This window comes from Neoarius graeffei, chromosome 11, assembly GCF_027579695.1.
Source record: "Neoarius graeffei isolate fNeoGra1 chromosome 11, fNeoGra1.pri, whole genome shotgun sequence".
Classification (NCBI taxonomy): Eukaryota; Metazoa; Chordata; class Actinopteri; order Siluriformes; family Ariidae; genus Neoarius; species Neoarius graeffei.
This window is the reverse complement of record NC_083579.1, coordinates 22,639,650-22,659,477: the sequence shown is the minus strand read 5'-3', so window position 1 is coordinate 22,659,477 and position 19,828 is coordinate 22,639,650. Positions and strand designations below refer to the sequence as shown.

At 42.2% G+C, this 19,828-nt stretch overlaps 1 protein-coding gene across 1 annotated transcript in view; it reads right to left on the bottom strand.

Annotated features, from left to right (window-relative positions):
- The window catches only part of pacrg (PARK2 co-regulated), a 659,472-nt gene that overhangs the window by 538,784 nt on the left and 100,860 nt on the right, over positions 1–19,828 (bottom strand). The window contains exon 2 of the mRNA XM_060933627.1: positions 16,701–16,835. Within this exon, the coding sequence (XP_060789610.1) occupies positions 16,701–16,835 (135 nt within the window). The remainder of the gene's footprint in view (positions 1–16,700; positions 16,836–19,828) is intronic.

The following is a 19,828-nucleotide window of genomic DNA, read 5'->3' as shown; positions in this document are numbered from 1 at the left end:
TACTTTTGCAAGGCACTGTAGTACTCAAGTCCAGGACTCGGACTCAAGTCTGACTCATGCCCTAATTTTAAGGACTAGTGACTCGACTTGAACTTGAGCACTGATGACTCGGACTTGGACTCAGACTTGTGCATTATGTCTGAGTCCAAGTCTATTAGGACTTGTAAATTGGAGATGAGAATTCAGACTTTTTCTTTATTTTTTGTAACAGGCCATAATAATTTGGCATAAGATATTTATATCTACATTAACTTTTGTACTAATTTCCTGCAAGAGTGTCACACCTGCGCACCTTGGCATGTGCATCAGATAGACTCTCGGGCACGCTCTGGACACCATGTGCACCAAGTGGACTCTCTCATGCACTGTAAATGACTCGCACCCGCACAGGATTAAGGCACAATCAGCATGCCGTTATAAAAACTGTAAAAATGCACTTACTTTGCAAAGTATTGAGTTGCGTTGCTGACACATTACTGAGCCTTATTTCCTTGTTTGAGTTCCTGTTTTTCGTCTTTGATTCTGCCTCGTCTACGATAGTCTCAACCTATTGCCTGTTTCACTGTTTTACGATTTTGCCTGCCGTTCTGGATTGTTTACCTGTCTTCACTTGTATTAATAAACACACCTTCTGCATCCGTCTCCCAACCATCTCTGATAGAATACTTTGCACTCCCTGACAAAGAGAATGCACATTCACCTGTTCATACGTCATGTTCAGGAACAAACTAATGTTAATGGCACTAAAACAGCCACCACCAAATGTTGCGGTTGGAGTGCTGGACTCGACTCGGACTCAACTCGGATCAATCGTGGACTCAACTCGGATTCGACTCAAAATTTTCTTTAATGACTTGGACTTGACTCGGACTTGAACACTAGAGACTCGAGACTGGACTTGGACTCAAGGTTTAGTGACTCAACTACAACACTGACTGAAGGTGCCAACCGTGGCAGCTTCAGGATTCAAACTCACAACCTTCTGATCAGTGCATGGGGTGTGACGCACAACTCTAGGATATATCCATTAGACTTAGAAGGCAGTGTTTGTAAGTCCAGTTAAGCCTGAATGACACTCACACTCAAGCCATACTCTACCTCCGTCATTAGGACAGGTGTACCCTGGGGAGCTGGACCTTGCGGTCAGGCAAGCGAACAGAGTCACTGGCGCTGGGAGGTGAAGTAGCCTCTTCCCTCCTAGTTCACGAGCGATCAGAGATTCAAAAGGTAAAAAAGTCCATAGTCCTGTTATTGGGACCACAAATTGATAATCACAGTGCATGTCATTCGAGTGCTTTGAGATCCTCTTAGTTGTCTTTCATAATTTCCTTCATTATTAGTATTATTATGATTACTTTGTAATATTAGTTAATAATTTGTAATATAAGGAAATGTCTGATCACAGCAAAAGAGATCAAAAAGTAAAACATAAGCCGAATAATTACCATCACGTCCGTATTGGCACAATAAATGTGCGAACAGCTAAATGTGAAAGAAAGCTGGCAGAGCATGTTTTGCAAATCCAAGTGCTTCATCATGACATTTGTTGTATGCAAGAAACTGGCATATCAGGAAATGGTGAGACTGAATGCAAAGACACTGCTCTTAAGGGTTGGAAGGTTATTTACAGTGGCCTAAAGAGGAAAGTCCATGCTGGCGTAGCCATTGTATTGGCCCCACATGTCGTTTTACTGGATACGGAATGCATTATTGAGGGCAGATTAATACTCGCAAGAGTAGTGGTCCGAAGCGTCAAACTGACTATTCTCTCTTCATATGGTCCAACTGAAGAATATGCAGCTAATTCTAAGAAAGCTTATTATAATATGCTGTCTAGAGCTTTGAGGGAAACAAAGAAATTGCCTCCGTCTTTGAAGATGGTTGTCTATGAAGATTTTAATGCCACAATAGGCAAGGACTGCCAGTATAACAGCTGGAAATGTTTAGGTCCATACAACGATGATGAACCAACCAGTTTTAATGGCACTAAACGAATCAAGACAGCAGAGAATAACGGCCTATTTATCTTGAACACCATGTTCGCCACAAAAACATCTTTGCATACATAGCCCTGTCAATCCAAGGTGGGGTACCAAAGGTGATGAGACGATACAGTGGTGCTTGAAAGTTTGTGAACCCTTTAGAATTTTCTATATTTCTGCATAAATATGACCTAAGACATCATCAGATTTTCACACAAGTCTTAAAAGTAGACAAAGAGAACAGAGTTAAACAAATGAGACAAAAATACTTGGTCATTTATTTATTGAAGAAAATGATCCAATATTACATATCTGTGAGTGGCAAAAGTATGTGAAACTCTAGGATTAGCAGTTAATTTGAAGGTGAAATTAGAGTCAGGTGTTTTCAATCAATGGGATGACAATCAGGTGTGAGTGGGCACCCTGTTTTATTTAAAGAACAGGGATCTGTCAAAGTCTGATCTTCACAACGTGTTTGTGGAAGTGTATCATGGCATGAACAAAGGAGATTTCTGAGGACCTCAGAATAAGCATTGTGGATGCTCATGAGGCTGGAAAAGGTTACAAAACCATCTCTAAAGAGTTTGGACTCCACCAATCCACAGTCAGACAGATTGTGGACAAATGGAGGAAATTCAAGACCATTGTTACCCTCCCCAGGAGTGGTCAACCAACAAAGATCACTTCAAGAGCAAGGCGTGTAATAGTCGGCGAGGTTACAAAGGATCCCAGGGTAACTTCTAAGCAATTGAAGCCCTCTATCACATTGGCTAACGTTAATGTTCATGAGCCCACCATCAGGAGAACACAGAACAACAAATGGTGCATGGCAGGGTTACAAGGAGAAAGCCACTGCTCTCCAAAAAGAACATTCTTGCTCGTCTGCAGTTTGCTAAAGATCACGTGGAGAGGCCAGAAGGGCTATTGGAAAAATATTTTGTGGATGGATGAAACCAAAATAGAACTTTTTTGTTTACATGAGAAGCGTTATGTTTGGAGAAAGGAAAACACTGCATTCCAACATAAGAAGCTTATCCCATCTGTGAAACATGGTAGTGGTAGTATCATGGTTTGGGCCCGTTTTGCTGCATCTGGACCAGGAAGGCTTGCCATCATTGATGGAACAATGAATTCTGAATTATACCAGCGAATTCTCAAGGAAAATGTCAGGACATCTGTCCATGAACTGAATCTCAAGAGAAGGTGGGTCATGCAGCAAGACAATGACCCTAAGCACACAAGTCATTCTACCAAAGAATGGTTAAAGGAGAATAAAGTTAATGTTTTGGAATGGCCAAGTCAAAGTCCTGACCTTAATCCAATCGAAATGTTGTGGAAGGACCTGAAGCGAGCAGTTCATGTGAGGAAACCCACCAACATCCCAGAGTTGAAGCTGTTCTGTACACCAGATACTGAAAGCAAAGGTTCACATACTTTTGCCACTCACAGATATGTACCGTAATATTGGATCATTTTCCTCAATAAATAAATGACCAAGTATAATATTTTTGTCTCATTTGTTTAACTGGGTTCTCTTTATCTACTTTTAAGACTTGTGTGAAAATCTGATTATGTTTTAGATCATATTTATGCAGAAATATAGAAAATTCTAAAGGGTTCACAAACTTTCAAGCATCACTGTATCTTGGGAGAATGGTATGTGAAACACTCTGCTAAAAACTGCAGGGTCTATCCAAACGCGAGTGTTCCATTCGATTCTGACCACCGAGTAGTGGTGTTAGATGCAATGTTCCCATCAAAGAGTAGACGCCGTAAAATTTTCAAGATAAAATCCAAAAAAAAAGCAGTCAGCCAAATTAGATGTGACATGCATAGCTTACAAGATTATAAAGAGGTAATGAGTAAATACAGTAAACGACTTGAGAAACTCCTGGCAGAACCTCCTCCTTCTGAACAAATTGAAATTATCGAGGGTCTCATCACTGACGCTATTTGTACGGCCTCAACTGAGACCATTCCTCCTTTACAGAGAGACTGGGACATGAAACTGTGGATTAATGAAGAATTCTTAGCTCTTGTTGAAAAGAGGTGAAAGGCAAGGGATCTCACAACTAGGAAAGAGCTAACCCAACAAATAAAGAAATTACGGCTTAAACTTAAAAGTGCCTACTTTAAAGACAAGGCTGATAAGATCAACGTCACTAGTGAGCAAAGAAATACCGAAGAAGAGTTTTGACTAGCTAAGAACTACACTACACTCTCAAAGCTAAACAGACAATTCATCAAACCTGAAAAACGAGAAGAATACTTTGCCCATCACTTAGGCGAAAGGGAATTCAATAGACAGCCAGAATTATCTAATCCTAGGAATTTCCCACACATTAACTCTCCTGGAGACATTGAACCAATTGATGAGTCCCCCCTGATATATCTGAGATAGAAGACTGCATGTCAAAGTTCAAGAACGGCAAATGTCCAGGAACTGATGGAGTCTCTGGTGAACAGTTGAAGTACTCTGGCTCCAAGAGGCTTCTCTTCTATCTGGTTTTACTGATGGGCTTAATCTGCAAACTCAAGACTAGCACCTTCTATCCTCTATAACATATCTCTACAAAAAGGGCCCGAGAAGTTTGGCTGAGAACTATCGTGGGTTGTCAATCACTGCCACACTCTCCAAACTGCTATCCATGACCATTTTTGAAGGAATACAAATAGTCTATGAATACATTTTACTACCAACGCAATTTGGTTTCAGGAAGAACCGTTCCAGTTGTGATACCATTTTTATGATTAGACACATACTAGAGAAACAGCAACACCCACTTGTTTGTGTGTTTCATCGAGTTAAAATCAACATATGATTGGATCCCATGGGAGGCACTCTTTCGAGTTCTGGAGATCTGCCTTCAGAGCTCAACACTCATCTCCATACTTAAAGCTTTATATAATGGCACTAAAGCCTGTATAAATAATTTAGGACATTATTTCAATACGTACTGTATGTAGGATGCCGACAAGGAGCTCTTGAAAGTCCTACTATCTTTAACATCTATTTGGACTTTGTGATGCGTTGCACCAAACATGAAACATCTCAAGTCTTTCCTGATACTGAAGCACGAATAGAATTCTCTCTACCAAACGAAGTATCACCTCGTTGCCTCCGTACTAGTATCTCGTATGGTATAAGCAGAGTTTCTGAGTTGATGTATGCAGACGACATTGTGGTGTTTTCTGAAGACCTGGATGAGCTGAGAAGAATATTGGAAATATATGATAATACTTTCAGTAGATCTGGATTGAAAATGTCCTACAAGAAAACAGAAACTATGGCTTTTCATGTAGATGAGAGCATCAAAGAAAAGGAAAGCCTACTAGCCATTAATGGAATGTCTATAAAGAATGTGAGAAAATTCAGATACCTGATCTCCAACCTCAACAATAAGTCAACGGATTTCCTACATATCAGAATAGCTTCAGCCTACGAGAAATGGAACGAATTAAAGAACGTCCTCACAGATCATGAGAAATACCTCAGTACCTGTATAAGAATCCTAACAGAGTGTGTCTGATCCCGCTTATTATACAGTGTCCAAGCATGGGAACTGACCACTGTGGAACTTAACAAGATCAATGTGGTCTGGAACAACTGCTTAAGGAAAATGATCTCTGGAGGATTTGCACAGAGGAATGCACCACCATCAAGAAAATGGAGAAATGGAGCTGATCCACAAATTCCAGTGGATGGAGAATCTGATTGGGCATCCATTCTAAGTATGGGCGCTGTGTGAGACAGGTGCCTCTCCAGTAGCTCTGTAGTTTTTAGCTCTTTAAACCTCTTTTTTTCCACCTTTTTTTTACTTTTCTGCTCTTCTTATGGAGACATAGTGTGTTTTACTATATAACATGGATATATTTAACTTTAACACACAACCAGGAGCCAGTTTTCTCTCTTATTTGAGAGAGGAGCTGCTGGCCCTGAAAACAATGGGATGAGCCGGGATACGACACCCCATCCCAGCCGAGCTGAGGAGGAAACCCAGGGGCTGCAAGGCTGGAGCTAAACTAAAGGCTAGGCTAGCAGACAACCGGCGGCGCTACAAACCATACATTCCCTGCATTCCCCATGGGGAATGTGAATTCGCTGCCGAATAAAGTCGACGAGCTTTCCGCTCTGAACAACCAGCGGATTTACCGGGAGAGCAGCTTATTTATCTTTACAGAAACATGGCTAACACACTTTGTACTGGATGCTAATGTGGACCTGCGGGGATTCACTGCTGTGAGAGCCGACAGAGACACTAACACATGCGGGAAAAGCAAAGGTGGGGGACTCATCATTTATGTTAACAACCGCTGGTGTAACCCGGGACATATCTCCGTAAAGACAGTTTTATGTTGCCTGGACTTGGAGCTGCTAGCCGTTAGCCTGCGGCCATATTATCTGCCGAGGGAGTTCAGTCACGTGATCACCATCTGTGTTTACATCCCTCCGAGGGCAGCCACAGCCGCTGCATGTGAGAGGATTCACTCTGCCACAGCACGGCTGCAGACACAGCACCCTGAGGCATTTATCATCATTTCTGGGGACTTTAATCATGCTAGTTTGGACACTACTTTGGCTGCTTTTTACCAGGCTGTGGATTGTCCAGCAAGGAACAACAGGACAATTGACTTGCTGTATGCTAATGTGAGGGATGCATACAGAGTCACACCCCTCCCCCCACTAGGGAAGTCTGACCACAACCTGGTTCTTCTACAGCCAAAGTACACCCCCCGGGTTCAAAGGCAGCCTGCAACAACTAGCTCCATCAGGAGGTGGTCCCCTGAAATGGAAGATGCCCTCAGGGACTGTTATGACATCACGGACTGGGATGTGCTGCTTAGCCCACACTGTTACCCCTTTTCCACCAAATCAGTTCCAGGGCTGGTTCGGAGCCAGTGCTGGTGCTGATTCACAACTCGTTCAACTTGCGAGCCAGCTGAGAACCAGTTTGCTTTTCCATAGCTCACGGAGCTACGTCATTATGTCGCTGTATACGTCATTACGTCGCTGTATACGTCAGTTACGTCGCTACGTTTGCATAAACCTTGGCGCGAATATCAAAGCAAAAACAACACGGAAGCAGCAGCAGCAGCAACAACAACAACAATAATAATAACGGATGACTTCGCGTTTGTACAGCTGCGGCTTCTCGTCGCTTAAAAATGGCGATCTTTCACGGTCTTGTTATTGTTGTTGGTCTTAACAACTCCGCCCCCCCCGCTGACGTAAGCGGTTCTTTCCTCTGGCCCAGCAAAGAGTTGGTGCTAGCCTGGAACCAGTTTTTCTGGCCCCAGAGCCAGTTCTTTGTCAGTGGAAACAGAAAACCTGGTTCCAAACTAAACACTGGCCCCGAACCAGCCCTGGAACTGCTTTGGTGGAAAAGGGGTATGTGAGGACATAGAAGGGCTGAAACACTGTCTGATGGATTACCTTAACTTCTGTGCAGACGTGGTCTCCCCTGCTAAGACTGTACGGTGTTACCCTAATAACAAGCAATAAGTAACACAGGAAGTCAAAGCTGTCCTCAACAGGAAGAAGGCTGCCTTCAGGAGCAGGGATAGGGAGGTGATGAAAGCAGCACAGCAGGAGGTAAAACGCTGCATGAGGGAAGCTAAGGACAGCTACAGGAGAAAGGTGGAGCAGAAGCTGAAGGAGAACAGCATGAGGGAGGTCTGGGAAGGTGTGAAAACCATCACAGGCCACAATACAAAGACCAGAGTCGTTGAGGGGACAGTGGAGAGGGCAAATGAGTTGAATGACTTTTTCAATCGGTTCAACCAGCCCATGTCCCCCCCACCCTCTCCTTCTTCCCTCAACACACCTCCCCCCAGTCATCACAGCAGCCCCCTCCTCAACACATACTCCTCCATGCATTACTGCAGACCAGGTCAGAGGTCGACTGAGGAAGCTTCACCCCAAGAAAGCAGCAGGCCCGGACAAGGTGTGTCCCCGACTACTGAAGACCTGTGCTGCTGAACTGGGTGAACCACTCCAACGCATCTTCAACCTTAGCCTGTAGGTGGGGAGAGTGCCCACCCTCTGGAAGACATCATGTATCATTCCAGTTCCCAAAAAGAATCGGCCCAGCAAGCTGAACGACTTCCGACCGGTGGCACTAACTTCACATCTGATGAAGACGTTGGAGCGGCTCTTCCTCAGCCTCCTCAGACCCCAGGTACAACATGCCCAGGACTGTCTGCAGTTTGCGTACCGGGCAGGTGTCGGTGTGGAACACGCCATCCTCTACCTGCTACACCGAGTCCACTCGCATCTGGATAAGGGAAATGGCACAGTGAGGATCCTCTTCTTGGACTTCTCGAGTGCCTTCAACACCATCCAGCCCCTACTGCTTCAGGACAAACTGAACAGGATGCGAGTGGACCCCTGCCTGGTCACCTGGATCTCCAGCTACCTCACTGACAGGCCGCAGTACGTCAGGCTGAAGGACATCACATCTGACACTGTGATTAGCAGCACTGGAGCACCCCAGGGCATGGTGCTGGCCCCTCTTCTCTTCACCCTGTACACCGCAGACTTCTACTACAACTCGGAGCTGTGTCACATTCAGAAGCTTGCCGATGACACAGCCATTGTTAGGTGTATCAGTGACAGAGAGGAGGAGTATAGGAGCCTGGTGAGGGACTTTGCTGTGTGGTGCAACAGGAACCATCTGCAGCTCAACACCTCGAAAACCAAGGAGCTGGTCATTGACTTTGGGAGGTCCAGACCAGTTCTGATCGAGGGAGTCAAAGTGGAGGCTGTGGATTCCTACAAGTACCTCGGGCTGTGGCTGGACAGGAAGCTGGACTAGACTTGCAACACCAATCACTTGTACAGGAAGGGACAGAGCAGGCTATACTTCCTTAGGAGGCTGCGGTCCTTTAACATCTGCAGGAAACTCCTGTGGATATTCTATCAGTCCGTGGTCGCCAGTGTCCTGTTTTACACCGTGGTGTGCTGGGGGGGCAGCACATCCAAGAAGGACACATCCAGGCTGGACAAACTGATCAGGCGGGCCGGCTCTGTGGTCAGCATGAAGCTGGACTCTCTGGTGACAGTGGCAGAGAAGAGGTCTATGGACAAACTACTGAACATCATGGACGATGCCAGTCACCCTCTGCACACCATCAGCAGCAACCAGAGGAGCCTGTTCAGTGACAGAATGCTCTTTCCCAAGTGCAGGACAAACAGACTTAAAAACTCCTTTGTCCCTCACGCCATCACACTGTACAACTCCTCTCTGGGGGGGAGGAGGGGTAACAGAAGGACAGAGGATGGGAAGGAGCAGTAGCCTAGCCTAACAATAAGCAATACCGGACAATGTGCAATATAAAGTGCAATATCTCTCCTGCCGCCGCCCCCCCTTCTCCCCACCTTTACCCCCTCCCCCCTTCCTCTCTTCCCCATATCTTATTCTTCTTATATTTGTATATGTAAATACTTAATTTATTTTAATTTATCTAGAAGTTTTCTCTATTTCTTTTCTCTGTTCATCTGTAATGATGCTGCTGGAATCTTAATTTCCCTGAGGGAACCCGCCCAAAGGGATCAATAAAGTTTTATCTAATCTAATCTAATCTAATCTAATCTAATCCAAGATATCCAATACTAGAATACATGAGATTTGCCAAACACAACCAATATCAGATTTTTGCCGCATACAACATTTAAAGTATATTGCATATGTCTGCCGCATGAATCCAAAAGCAATTGTTATTTGACAAGAGATGGCAGTGGCATACGCTTGAGGAGACCCTGTCCATGGACAGGTCACAAGTACAACATAGCATGATGCACAAAGAGGACTTCACGAGCCTGTTGGGTAACATTTTTCTAACACCCCAAGGCCAATCGCGTACCATGAGGTAAAAACTGATGATGATGATGATGATGATGATGATGAGTAGTTCGGAGCATGCTGATAAATGTTTGATGGAAAAAAATGCTTTAACTGCTTTAATTCAAATTTAATGAAATTTTAGTTTTTGCTGTAAAAAATTAAATCTTTTTAAAAATCATAGCAAGTAAAAAATTTGAATTTCAAATAATATTTCTCTTTATTAGGTTGTTTTTAAACAAATATAAAATTTTTAAGCCTATTTCGAGATATTTTTACCCATTTCAAGCTTGAACTTCTCATTCTATTGGCAAATAGTCCTGCTGATTTCAACCTTTTGTTTTCAGAAAGATGAAAAATAATCAGCCAACAGAATAAGATGATTCGAAACTTGAAATTACTAAATATGTATAGTAAAGGTTTAATGGGTTTATAGATGTTATACAATAATCTCATAATGAGAGATTTTCGTTAGCTTTTTCTTCACTTTTGCAGTGTGTAAACTGTTTTTGTCAGGTTTTATTTAACAATTGTTCACCGACATTCACTGAGCCTGAGGTGGATAATTGTTTTAGTATAAATACACAGGTGATTATTAAAAAAAATTAAAAAGTCATATTCAAAAAATCATTTACTTCAAACTTCAAAAGTGGTATGCAAATACAATGAAGGCAGAGTGCAGACTTGTGTCACTTTATTATGCCAACTCACATAAAATAATTTGTTTTGAAATAGATCAAATAAAAATCACCTTACCTTTGAATAGTTTTAGACCAAACTTTGGAGCATCTTTAGTGCTTTTAGGAACAGCATTTCCTTTCATAATTTGTCATTCTTCCTCACTTACAGTGACAAAGCGATTGGCCACCATTTTGCCGAGCCGCTCAATTGGGGCAACCATGGCTTGAAGGTTAGAGAAGCAGTCTTATGCCCAAATGGTAGTTGGTTCAATTCCTGGGACCGGCAAGAAAAATATAAGGGGACTTTTCCCTCCCTCTGTATCATGGCTGAAGTGCCCTTGAGCAAGGTACCAAACCCCCAACTGCTCACTGGGCACTGTCGTATATCTGCCCACTGCTCTGGGTATGTGTGTGTGCCCATTGCTCACTTGTATGTGCATGCAGATGACATTGTGGTGTTTTCTGAAGCCGAACCGCTCAACTGGGGCAACCATGGCTTGAAGGTTAGAGAAGCAGTCTTGTGCCCAAAGGGTAGTTGGTCAGTTCCCAGGACCGACAAGAAAAATATGAGGGGACTTTTCCCTCCCTCTGTATTATGGCTGAAGTGCCCTTGAGCAAGGTACCGAACCCCCAGCTGCTCACTGGGCACTGTCGTATATCTGCCCACTGCTCTGGGTATGTGTGTGTGCTCATTGCTCACTTGTGTGTGCATGCAGATGACATTGTGGTGTTTTCTGAAGACCTGGATAAGCTGAGAAGAATATTGGAAATATATGATAATACTGTCAGTAGATTTGGCATCAAGTGATGCTTGAAAGTTTGTGAACCCTTTAGAATTGTCTATGTTTCTGCATAAATATGACCTCAAACATCATCAGATTTTCACACAAGTCCTAAAAGTAGATAAAGAGAATCCAGTTAAACAAATGAGACAAAAATATTATACTTGCTCATTTATTTATTGAGGAAAATGATCCAATATTACATATCTGTGAGTGGTAAAAGTTTGTGAACTTTTGCTTTCAGTATCTGGTTTGACCCCCTTGTGCAGCAATAACTGCAACTAAACGTTTCCGGTAACTGTTGATCAGTCCTGCACACCAGCTTGGAGGAATTTTAGCCCATTCCTCCGTACAGAACAGCTTCAACTCTGGGATGTTGGTGGGTTTCCTCACATGAACTGCTCGCTTCAGGTCCTTCCACAACATTTCAATTGGATTAAGGTCAGGACTTTGACTTGGCCATTCCAAAACATTAACTTTATTCTGCTTTAACCATTCTTTGGTAGAATGACTTGTGTGTTTAGGGTCGTTGTCTTGCTGCATGACCCACCTTCTCTTGAGATTCAGTTCATGGACAGATGTCCTGACATTTTCCTTTAGAATTCACTGGTATAATTCAGAATTCATTGTTCCATTAATGATGGCAAGCCGTCCTGGCCCAGATGCAGCAAAACAGGCCCAAACCATGATACTACCACCACCATGTTTCACAGATGGGATAAGGTTCTTATTTTGGAACGCAGTGTTTTCCTTTCTCCAAACATAACGGTTCTCATTTAAACCAAAAAGTTCTATTTTGGTCTCATCCGTCCACAAAACATTTTTCCAGTAGCCTTCTGACTTGTCCACATGATCTTAAGCAAACTGCAGACGAGCAGCAATGTTCTTTTTGGAGAGCAGTGGCTTTCTCCTTGCAACCCTACCATGCACACCATTGTTGTTCAGTGTTCTCCTGATGGTGGACTCATGAACATTAACATTAGCCAATGTGAGGCCAAGTTTACATTAGACCGTATCTGTCTCGTTTTCTTCGCGGATGCACTGTCCGTTTACATTAAACCGCCTGGAAACGCCGGGAAACGGGAATCCGCCAGCGTCCACGTATTCAATCTAGATCGTGTCTGGTCCGGTGCTGTGTATTCATTGAGAATACGCGGATACGCTGTGCTGAGCTCTAGCTGGCGTCGTCATTGGACAACGTCACTGTGACATCCACCTTCCTGATTTGCTAGCGCTGGTCATGTGACGCGACTGCTGAAAAACGGCGCGGACTTCCGCCTTGTATCACCTTTCATTAAAGAGTATAAAAGTATGAAAATACTGCAAATACTGATGCAAATACTGACCATTGTGTAGTTATGATTGTCTTTAGGCTTGCCATCCTTCCACTTGCAAGTGGTAAGTGACGCGCATACCCGATATGCACTGAGAGCACACACACAGCGGCTCAGTCCCGAATTACTGCTCGTGCACTTCACTCGCGTGCTCTGTGAGCTGCGCAGGGTCGGAGTGCACACCCTCCAGAGGGCACTCGCTGTTCAGGGCAGAGTGATTTGGAGCACAGGATGCCTGCGGAGCCGAGCGTATCCGTGTATTGGCGTTGCTGTTTGCAGGCAAATCGTGTATTGGTGTTGCTGTGTGCATGTTAATCATTTTAAAAACGTTAATCTGATGATCCGCTGATACGGTCTAATGTAAACCCCACCTGAGAGAGGGCTTCAGTTGCTTAGAAGTTACAGTACTCTGGGGTCCTTTATGACCTCACCGACTATTACGCGCCTTGCTCTTGGAGTGATCTTTGTTGGTCGACCACTCCTGGGGAGGGTAACAATGGTCTTGAATTTCCTCCATTTGTCCACAATCTGTCTGACTGTGGACTGGTGGAGTCCAAACTCTTTAGAGATGGTTTTGTAACCTTTTCCAGCCTGATGAGCATCAACAATGCTTTTTCTGAGGTCCTCAGAAATCTCCTTTGTTCGTGCAATGATACACTTCTACAACCCCCATTCCAAAAAAGTTGGGACAAAGTACAAATTGTAAATAAAAACGGAATGCAATCATTTACAAATCTCAGAAACTGATATTGTATTCACAATAGAACATAGACAACATATCAAATGTCGAAAGTGAGACATTTTGAAATTTCATGCCAAATATTGGCTCATTTGAAATTTCATGACAGCAACACATCTCAAAAAAGTTGGGACAGGGGCAATAAGAGGCTAGAAAAGTTAAAGGTACAAAAAAGGAACAGCTGGAGGACCAAATTGCAACTCATTAGGTCAATTGGCAATAGGTCATTAACATGACTGGGTATAAAAAGAGAATCTTGGAGTGGCAGCGGGTCTCAGAAGTAAAGATGGGAAGAGGATCACCAATCTCCTTAATTCCGCGCTGACAAATAGTGGAGCAATATCAGAAAGGAGTTCGACAGTGTAAAACTGCAAAGAGTTTGAACATATCATCATCTACAGTGCATAATATCATCAAAAGATTCAGAGAATCTGGAAGAATCTCTGTGCGTAAGGGTCAAGGCCGGAAAACCATACTGGGTGCCCGTGATCTTCGGGCCCTTAGACAGCACTGCATCACATACAGGCATGCTTCTGTATTGGAAATCACAAAATGGGCTCAGGAATATTTCCAGAGAACATTATATGTGAACACAATTCACCGTGCCATCCGCCGTTGCCAGCTAAAACTCTATAGTTCAAAGAAGAAGCTGTATCTAAACATGATCCAGAAGCGCAGACATCTTCTCTGGGCCAAGGCTCATTTAAAATGGACTGTGGCAAAGTGGAAAACTGTTCTGTGGTCAGACGAATCAAAATTTGAAGTTCTTTATGGAAATCAGGGACGCCGTGTCATTCGGACTAAAGAGGAGAAGGACGACCCAAGTTGTTATCAGCGCTCAGTTCAGAAGCCTGCATCTCTGATGGTATGGGGTTGCATTAGTGCGTGTGGCATGGGCAGCTTACACATCTGGAAAGACACCATCAATGGTGAAAGGTATATCCAGGTTCTAGAGCAACATGTGCTCCCATCCAGATGACATCTCTTTCAGGGAAGACCTTACATTTTCCAACATGACAATGCCAAACCACATACTGCATCAATTACAGCATCATGGCTGCATAGAAGAAGGGTCCAGGTACTGAACTGGCCAGCCTGCAGTCCAGATCTTTCACCCATAGAAAACATTTGGCGCATCATAAAATGGAAGATACGACAAAAAAGACCTAAGACAGTTGAGCAACTAGAATCCTGCATTAGACAAGAATGGGTTAACATTCCTATCCCTAAACTTGAGCAACTTGTCTCTTCAATCCCCAGACATTTACAGACTGTTGTAAAGAGAAAAGGGGATGTCTCACAGTGGTAAACATGGCCTTGTCCCAACTTTTTTGAGATGTGTTGTTGTCATGAAATTTAAAATCACGTAATTTTTCTCTTTAAATGATACATTTTCTCAGTTTAAACATTTGATATGTCATCTATGTTTTATTCCTAATAAAATATGGAATTTTGAAACTTCCACATCATTGCATTCCACTTTTATTTACAATTTGTACTTTGTCCCAACTTTTTTGGAATCGGGGTTGTACAAACGGGTTATGAAGATCAGGCTTTTATAGATCCCTGTTCTTTAAATAAAACAGGGTGCCCACTCACAACTGACTGTCATCCCATTGATTAAAAACACCTGACTCTAATTTCACCTTCAAATTAACTGCTAATCCTAGAGTTTCACATACTTTTGCCACTCACAGATATGTAATATTGGATCATTTTCCTCAATAAATAAATGACCAAGTATAATAATTTTGTCTCATTTGTTTAACTGGGTTCTCTTTATCTACTTTTAGGACTTGTCTGAAAATCTGCTGATGTTTTAGGTCATATTTATGCAGAAATACAGAAAATTCTAAAGGGTTCACAAACTTTCAAGCACCACTGTACATATTGAAATAATGTCCTAAATGTGTGTGTTCACTGCTTCAGATAGGTTAAATGCAGAGGAGGAATTTCACTGTGCTTGAGAGTACATGTGACCAAATAAAGGCTTCTTCTTCTTCAAGGTGATTATTGAGAAATAGTCCAAATTTCTCGACCAATCAGCGTGTGCGATTTCCGATAATCACCTCCGTATTTACACTAAAACCAGATACTTATAATCCTTATTGACTTTTATAAAGCCAAATTTTCTGTTGGTATGTATTTATGTTTAAGCTTATATTTAATGTATAATGCTGTAGCTACACCTGCTGTACTACACACACATCAGCAGAGGTACAATCTGCTAGACCAGTTTTTACTCTCCGGATTAATTAGAGTGCAGCAATGACAGATTTATCTTTTCAGAATCAGAAACAATGTACAGTCACCTTGCAGGTGAATAACTTTTACATGTGAACACCAAATATCAGAGCCAAATTGTTACACTGGTTCACCCATGGATCACCATGGGCCATGGCTGCCCCAATCGAATAACTCGGCAAACTTGGTGACTTTTTTTAATCATGGATGCAAAACATGATATGTTACATTATGATATATTCATAAACTCACACTTGAACAGAGGGGTTAAGTTAGTTAAATCAGCCTTCATACTACCAAAGTGTTGCTTGATGTAGTAAATCTTTAAAGATGTACAAAGGACCTAAACTTAGCTAATTGACAGGAGCTAATTGAACCTCTTACTGAGGTTTGAATTAGGTTTAAATTAGGTTTATACAAGTTTGGTTTATAAAATCATTGCTCAGTTTGCTGATTAGATTCTGTTAGAAACAAAAGATATAGGGAAAAACAAAATAGACATTTGTAGCTTGTCAAATAATAGTGCTATGTGCACTGTTTTATTCACAACTCTCATTTCTCATCTCATCAATAGTGCTATGTGCACTGTCTCATCTCACAACTCATCAACGTACATTGTACGTTGGTCAAACCTGAATACTGATATTAAATAAAGACAATTATTCTTATGGAAAATGCTGGTTAATTTAAGTGATGGGTGATGAGGTATTACATGTACATTCCTATTCAGCTAGCAGCTATAGAAATCCCATTCCTTTAAAATTCATGAAATGTTCATAACCTTCCTCTTTGTTTTTATTTGATATTCTTTTCTTTTATATTCATTCTTATTCATTCCTACTCTTGAGAGCTCACAGTCTTTGCTAGCAGCACAACTTGTAAGTAACAGTTTTATGTCACCTTAAAAAGCTGCCCGTGTATGATGAACCATTATGACATCTCTGAAAGACAGGCTCCCACATAGCAAGAGGTTCAAAACATGAAGCACAGCACTACCTTTGAGACATTTTTCATTCCTTTCTGAAAGAAAATGGCCATGTAAGCTACATTTTAGACTGGAGCATTCTCCTGTCTGCTGGATTTGAGATAGTACAGTACCTTCCAGGAAATGTGATTGCCCTTGGTGTCATGCTCCAGTGCAATGGGGAAATCTCCACGTTCGTAGAACTTCCGAAAAGATGTGGGTCTGGCTGGACGCTCTTTAAAAGCTCCAGCTGCAGAAGGACCCACAACCTCACCAGAAAAAAAGAGAGGTACAATTAATTCCTCACATTCTGGATTAATAATAATAATAAACTATCTTACGTTCTTAATAATTATTTTTGGAAGAGAAACTAGAAGTAAATACACCCAGCAGTGTACAATTTACACTATGGGATAAATGAGAGAAATGCAAGCTTTGTGTAGTTTGAGCAAAACAGTAAGCACAGAAAAAACGACATTCATGTCTATGATGTGACTCTGCGCTATAGGGTCAAACACAGTGATTTTTAACCCCTGTACTAGAGGGAGATACTAATAGATAGCAGAATTTATTTATTTTTATAGGTAACAGAATTTATTTATTTTTACAGTTTATAGGTAGTAGAATTTAACAAATTTATTTATTTTTACAGTATGCAGTATGGCCTATACAATGCTTAAGTGAAAGTAAGTTTGTGTTTCACAGTTTTGGCACTCACTATGTTTACATGCACATCCAAATCGAGCTACTGCCAGTAATCGAGCAAAGGATCCCAGCAGGGGTGCCAGAGAAATCCAATCCTACATGCACAGTGTTTAAATCGAGCTATTGTTATGAGGTGCATTGTGCACCCGAGCCACAGGTGGCACTACATGCCCCATCGTGTTGGTACACTTCCGGTTGTCGTCATGAAGAAGAGCTATTCAAGAGTGTAAACAAAGGGACTACAGGCGGAAATTAGCATGTAATGCTATAACCTGGTACAGACATCTGTCCTTACCACAAGGATAATGTTTAATTTGTACACTGTCCCTTTTAAAAATAAAATAAACTCTAAGAAGAGTGTTTGTAGTTTCTATGTACGAACAGAAGTGTTCCTAATAAAGTGGGCAGCTAAGGTGAAGTGTAATACCGACCGAGGCTGTTTTTGTTTTTTTTTTCCTGACCGAGGCTGTTGTGTTTCCCGCTTGTGGTCTCGTCACTTGTCACTTCCGGAAGGGGCAGTGCTGAAGTAAGTAGCTGGACTGCGTGGCTCGATAGGGTTTACATGCACTAAGTAGCTTGGCAAAAATCGCATAATCTAGGTCGTGTAGCTCGATTGCGAGAAATCAAGTTCGGTTCAATTTCAGCCGAGCTAAGGTGTTTACATGCCATTTAGAGCTTCGATTTCAGACGAGCTACGGCAGAAATTTGATTTTCTCTATGTGCATGTAAACGCACTGACTGAGACTCAGGCTCCATCACAGGAATGGAGATGGATGTGTTACACTTAACCCAGTACACTGTAGAGCTACAGGGCACAATTCTTCCTGACTACCTATGTAAGAGCTCCAAAGGCAATATCCAGAGTCATTACTGAATGTGATCCTATCACTACTGAAGGAGTCTACTCAGTCTGTCAGAACACACACACACACATAGACAGTGTGTTTCATGCCGACAGACTTTAGTAGCCCAGGGCAATGCTGCAAGCTCTGCTATTGTAGTCTTGCTGGTGTGGGATATATTACACACACACACACACACACACACACACACACACACACACACACACCTAATACTACTATCAGTGCTGTTTCCCATCCAAGAGTAAGGACCGGACCTCATGATCTCTGCACTCTGAGTGACCAGTCACACCATGAGACCCTGGCTGCAAAGCGTTAACCCCTGTACTACAGAATGTCAACAGGGAGGCTTACCTTTGACCTTTGACACAACAGCTGTAACATGTAGGCCATGTTCAGATCTGTTATGCAAACTTTCGCACTAAAATGTACATATATTTAAGCAATACTACACAAACAAGAGGGCTGTTGTACTTCAGTACAACAGCCATGCTGATATTCCTATCAGCATGGCTGCGAGTCATAGCCCTAATTCACACACATACATTACTAAAAGAAGAAGATTCCCAGAATTCATATTACTTGTACAAAACACACTACTTTTTGTACACATAAATATTGCATTGGTGGATCCTATCCTAACTTTTCTGCATTACCAGAAAAGTTGGGACATTTTCCAAAATGCAAAAAGAACAAAAATCTGTGATTTGTTAATTCATGTGAACCTTTATTTAACTAACAAAAAGTACAAAGAAAATATTTTCAATAGTTTTACTAACCAACTTAATTGTATTTAATACATATAAATGAAGTTAGCATTTAACGCCTGCAACACACTCAAAAAAACTTGTGACAGAGGCATTATTACCATTGTGTTACATCAAATTTCCTTTTATTAATCATATGGGATCTGAGGATACTAATTGTTGTAGTTTTGCAGTTGGAATTTTTGTCCATTCTTGCTTGATACAAGACTTCAGCTCCTCAACAATCCATAGTGTCCATTGCCTGATTCTCCTCTTCATGATGTGCCATACATTCTCAGAAGGAGACAGTTCTGGACTGGAAGCAGGTCAGTAAAACACACGCACTCTGTGTCTACAAAGCCACGCTGCAGGCCCGTGCAGAATGAGACCTGGCATTGTCCTGCTCAAATAAGCATGGGCTTCCCTGGAAGAGACATCACCTTGATGACAACATGTTTCTCTAAAATCCCAATATACGCCTCCACGTCAATGGCAACTTCACACCCATGCAGTAGGCACTGATGCACCCCCCATACCATCACGGTCCAAGTCCAGTGGCCGGAGCAAGTCCAGTTGCTCTCTTTTACCACCCACAATCAAACAAAACCACTCACAACAAAAATAAGAAATAAAATACAATCTATGGCTCTTAAAAATTGCACTTAAGTAAATATTAACTTGGCACAGGGTAATAAAAAGACATTCTTTTCTTCACAGGCAACATTCTGCCAATCCAGTTTCCCAGATAAACAAAAAGTGCAAAGTAACAACATATTGCCAGCGGTCACTTGGATAAAAGTAACAACAATTAGAATGAGAACATGTAGGCAAGGGCGGAGGTTTGGTATTAACATTGGTTGGGACATAAACCCAATGCCAACCCCCAGTGGCGCCAACTTCAGGTCAAAATTAGAGGGTCACAATATTTTGCTCCGTTGTGTTCCACCAAAA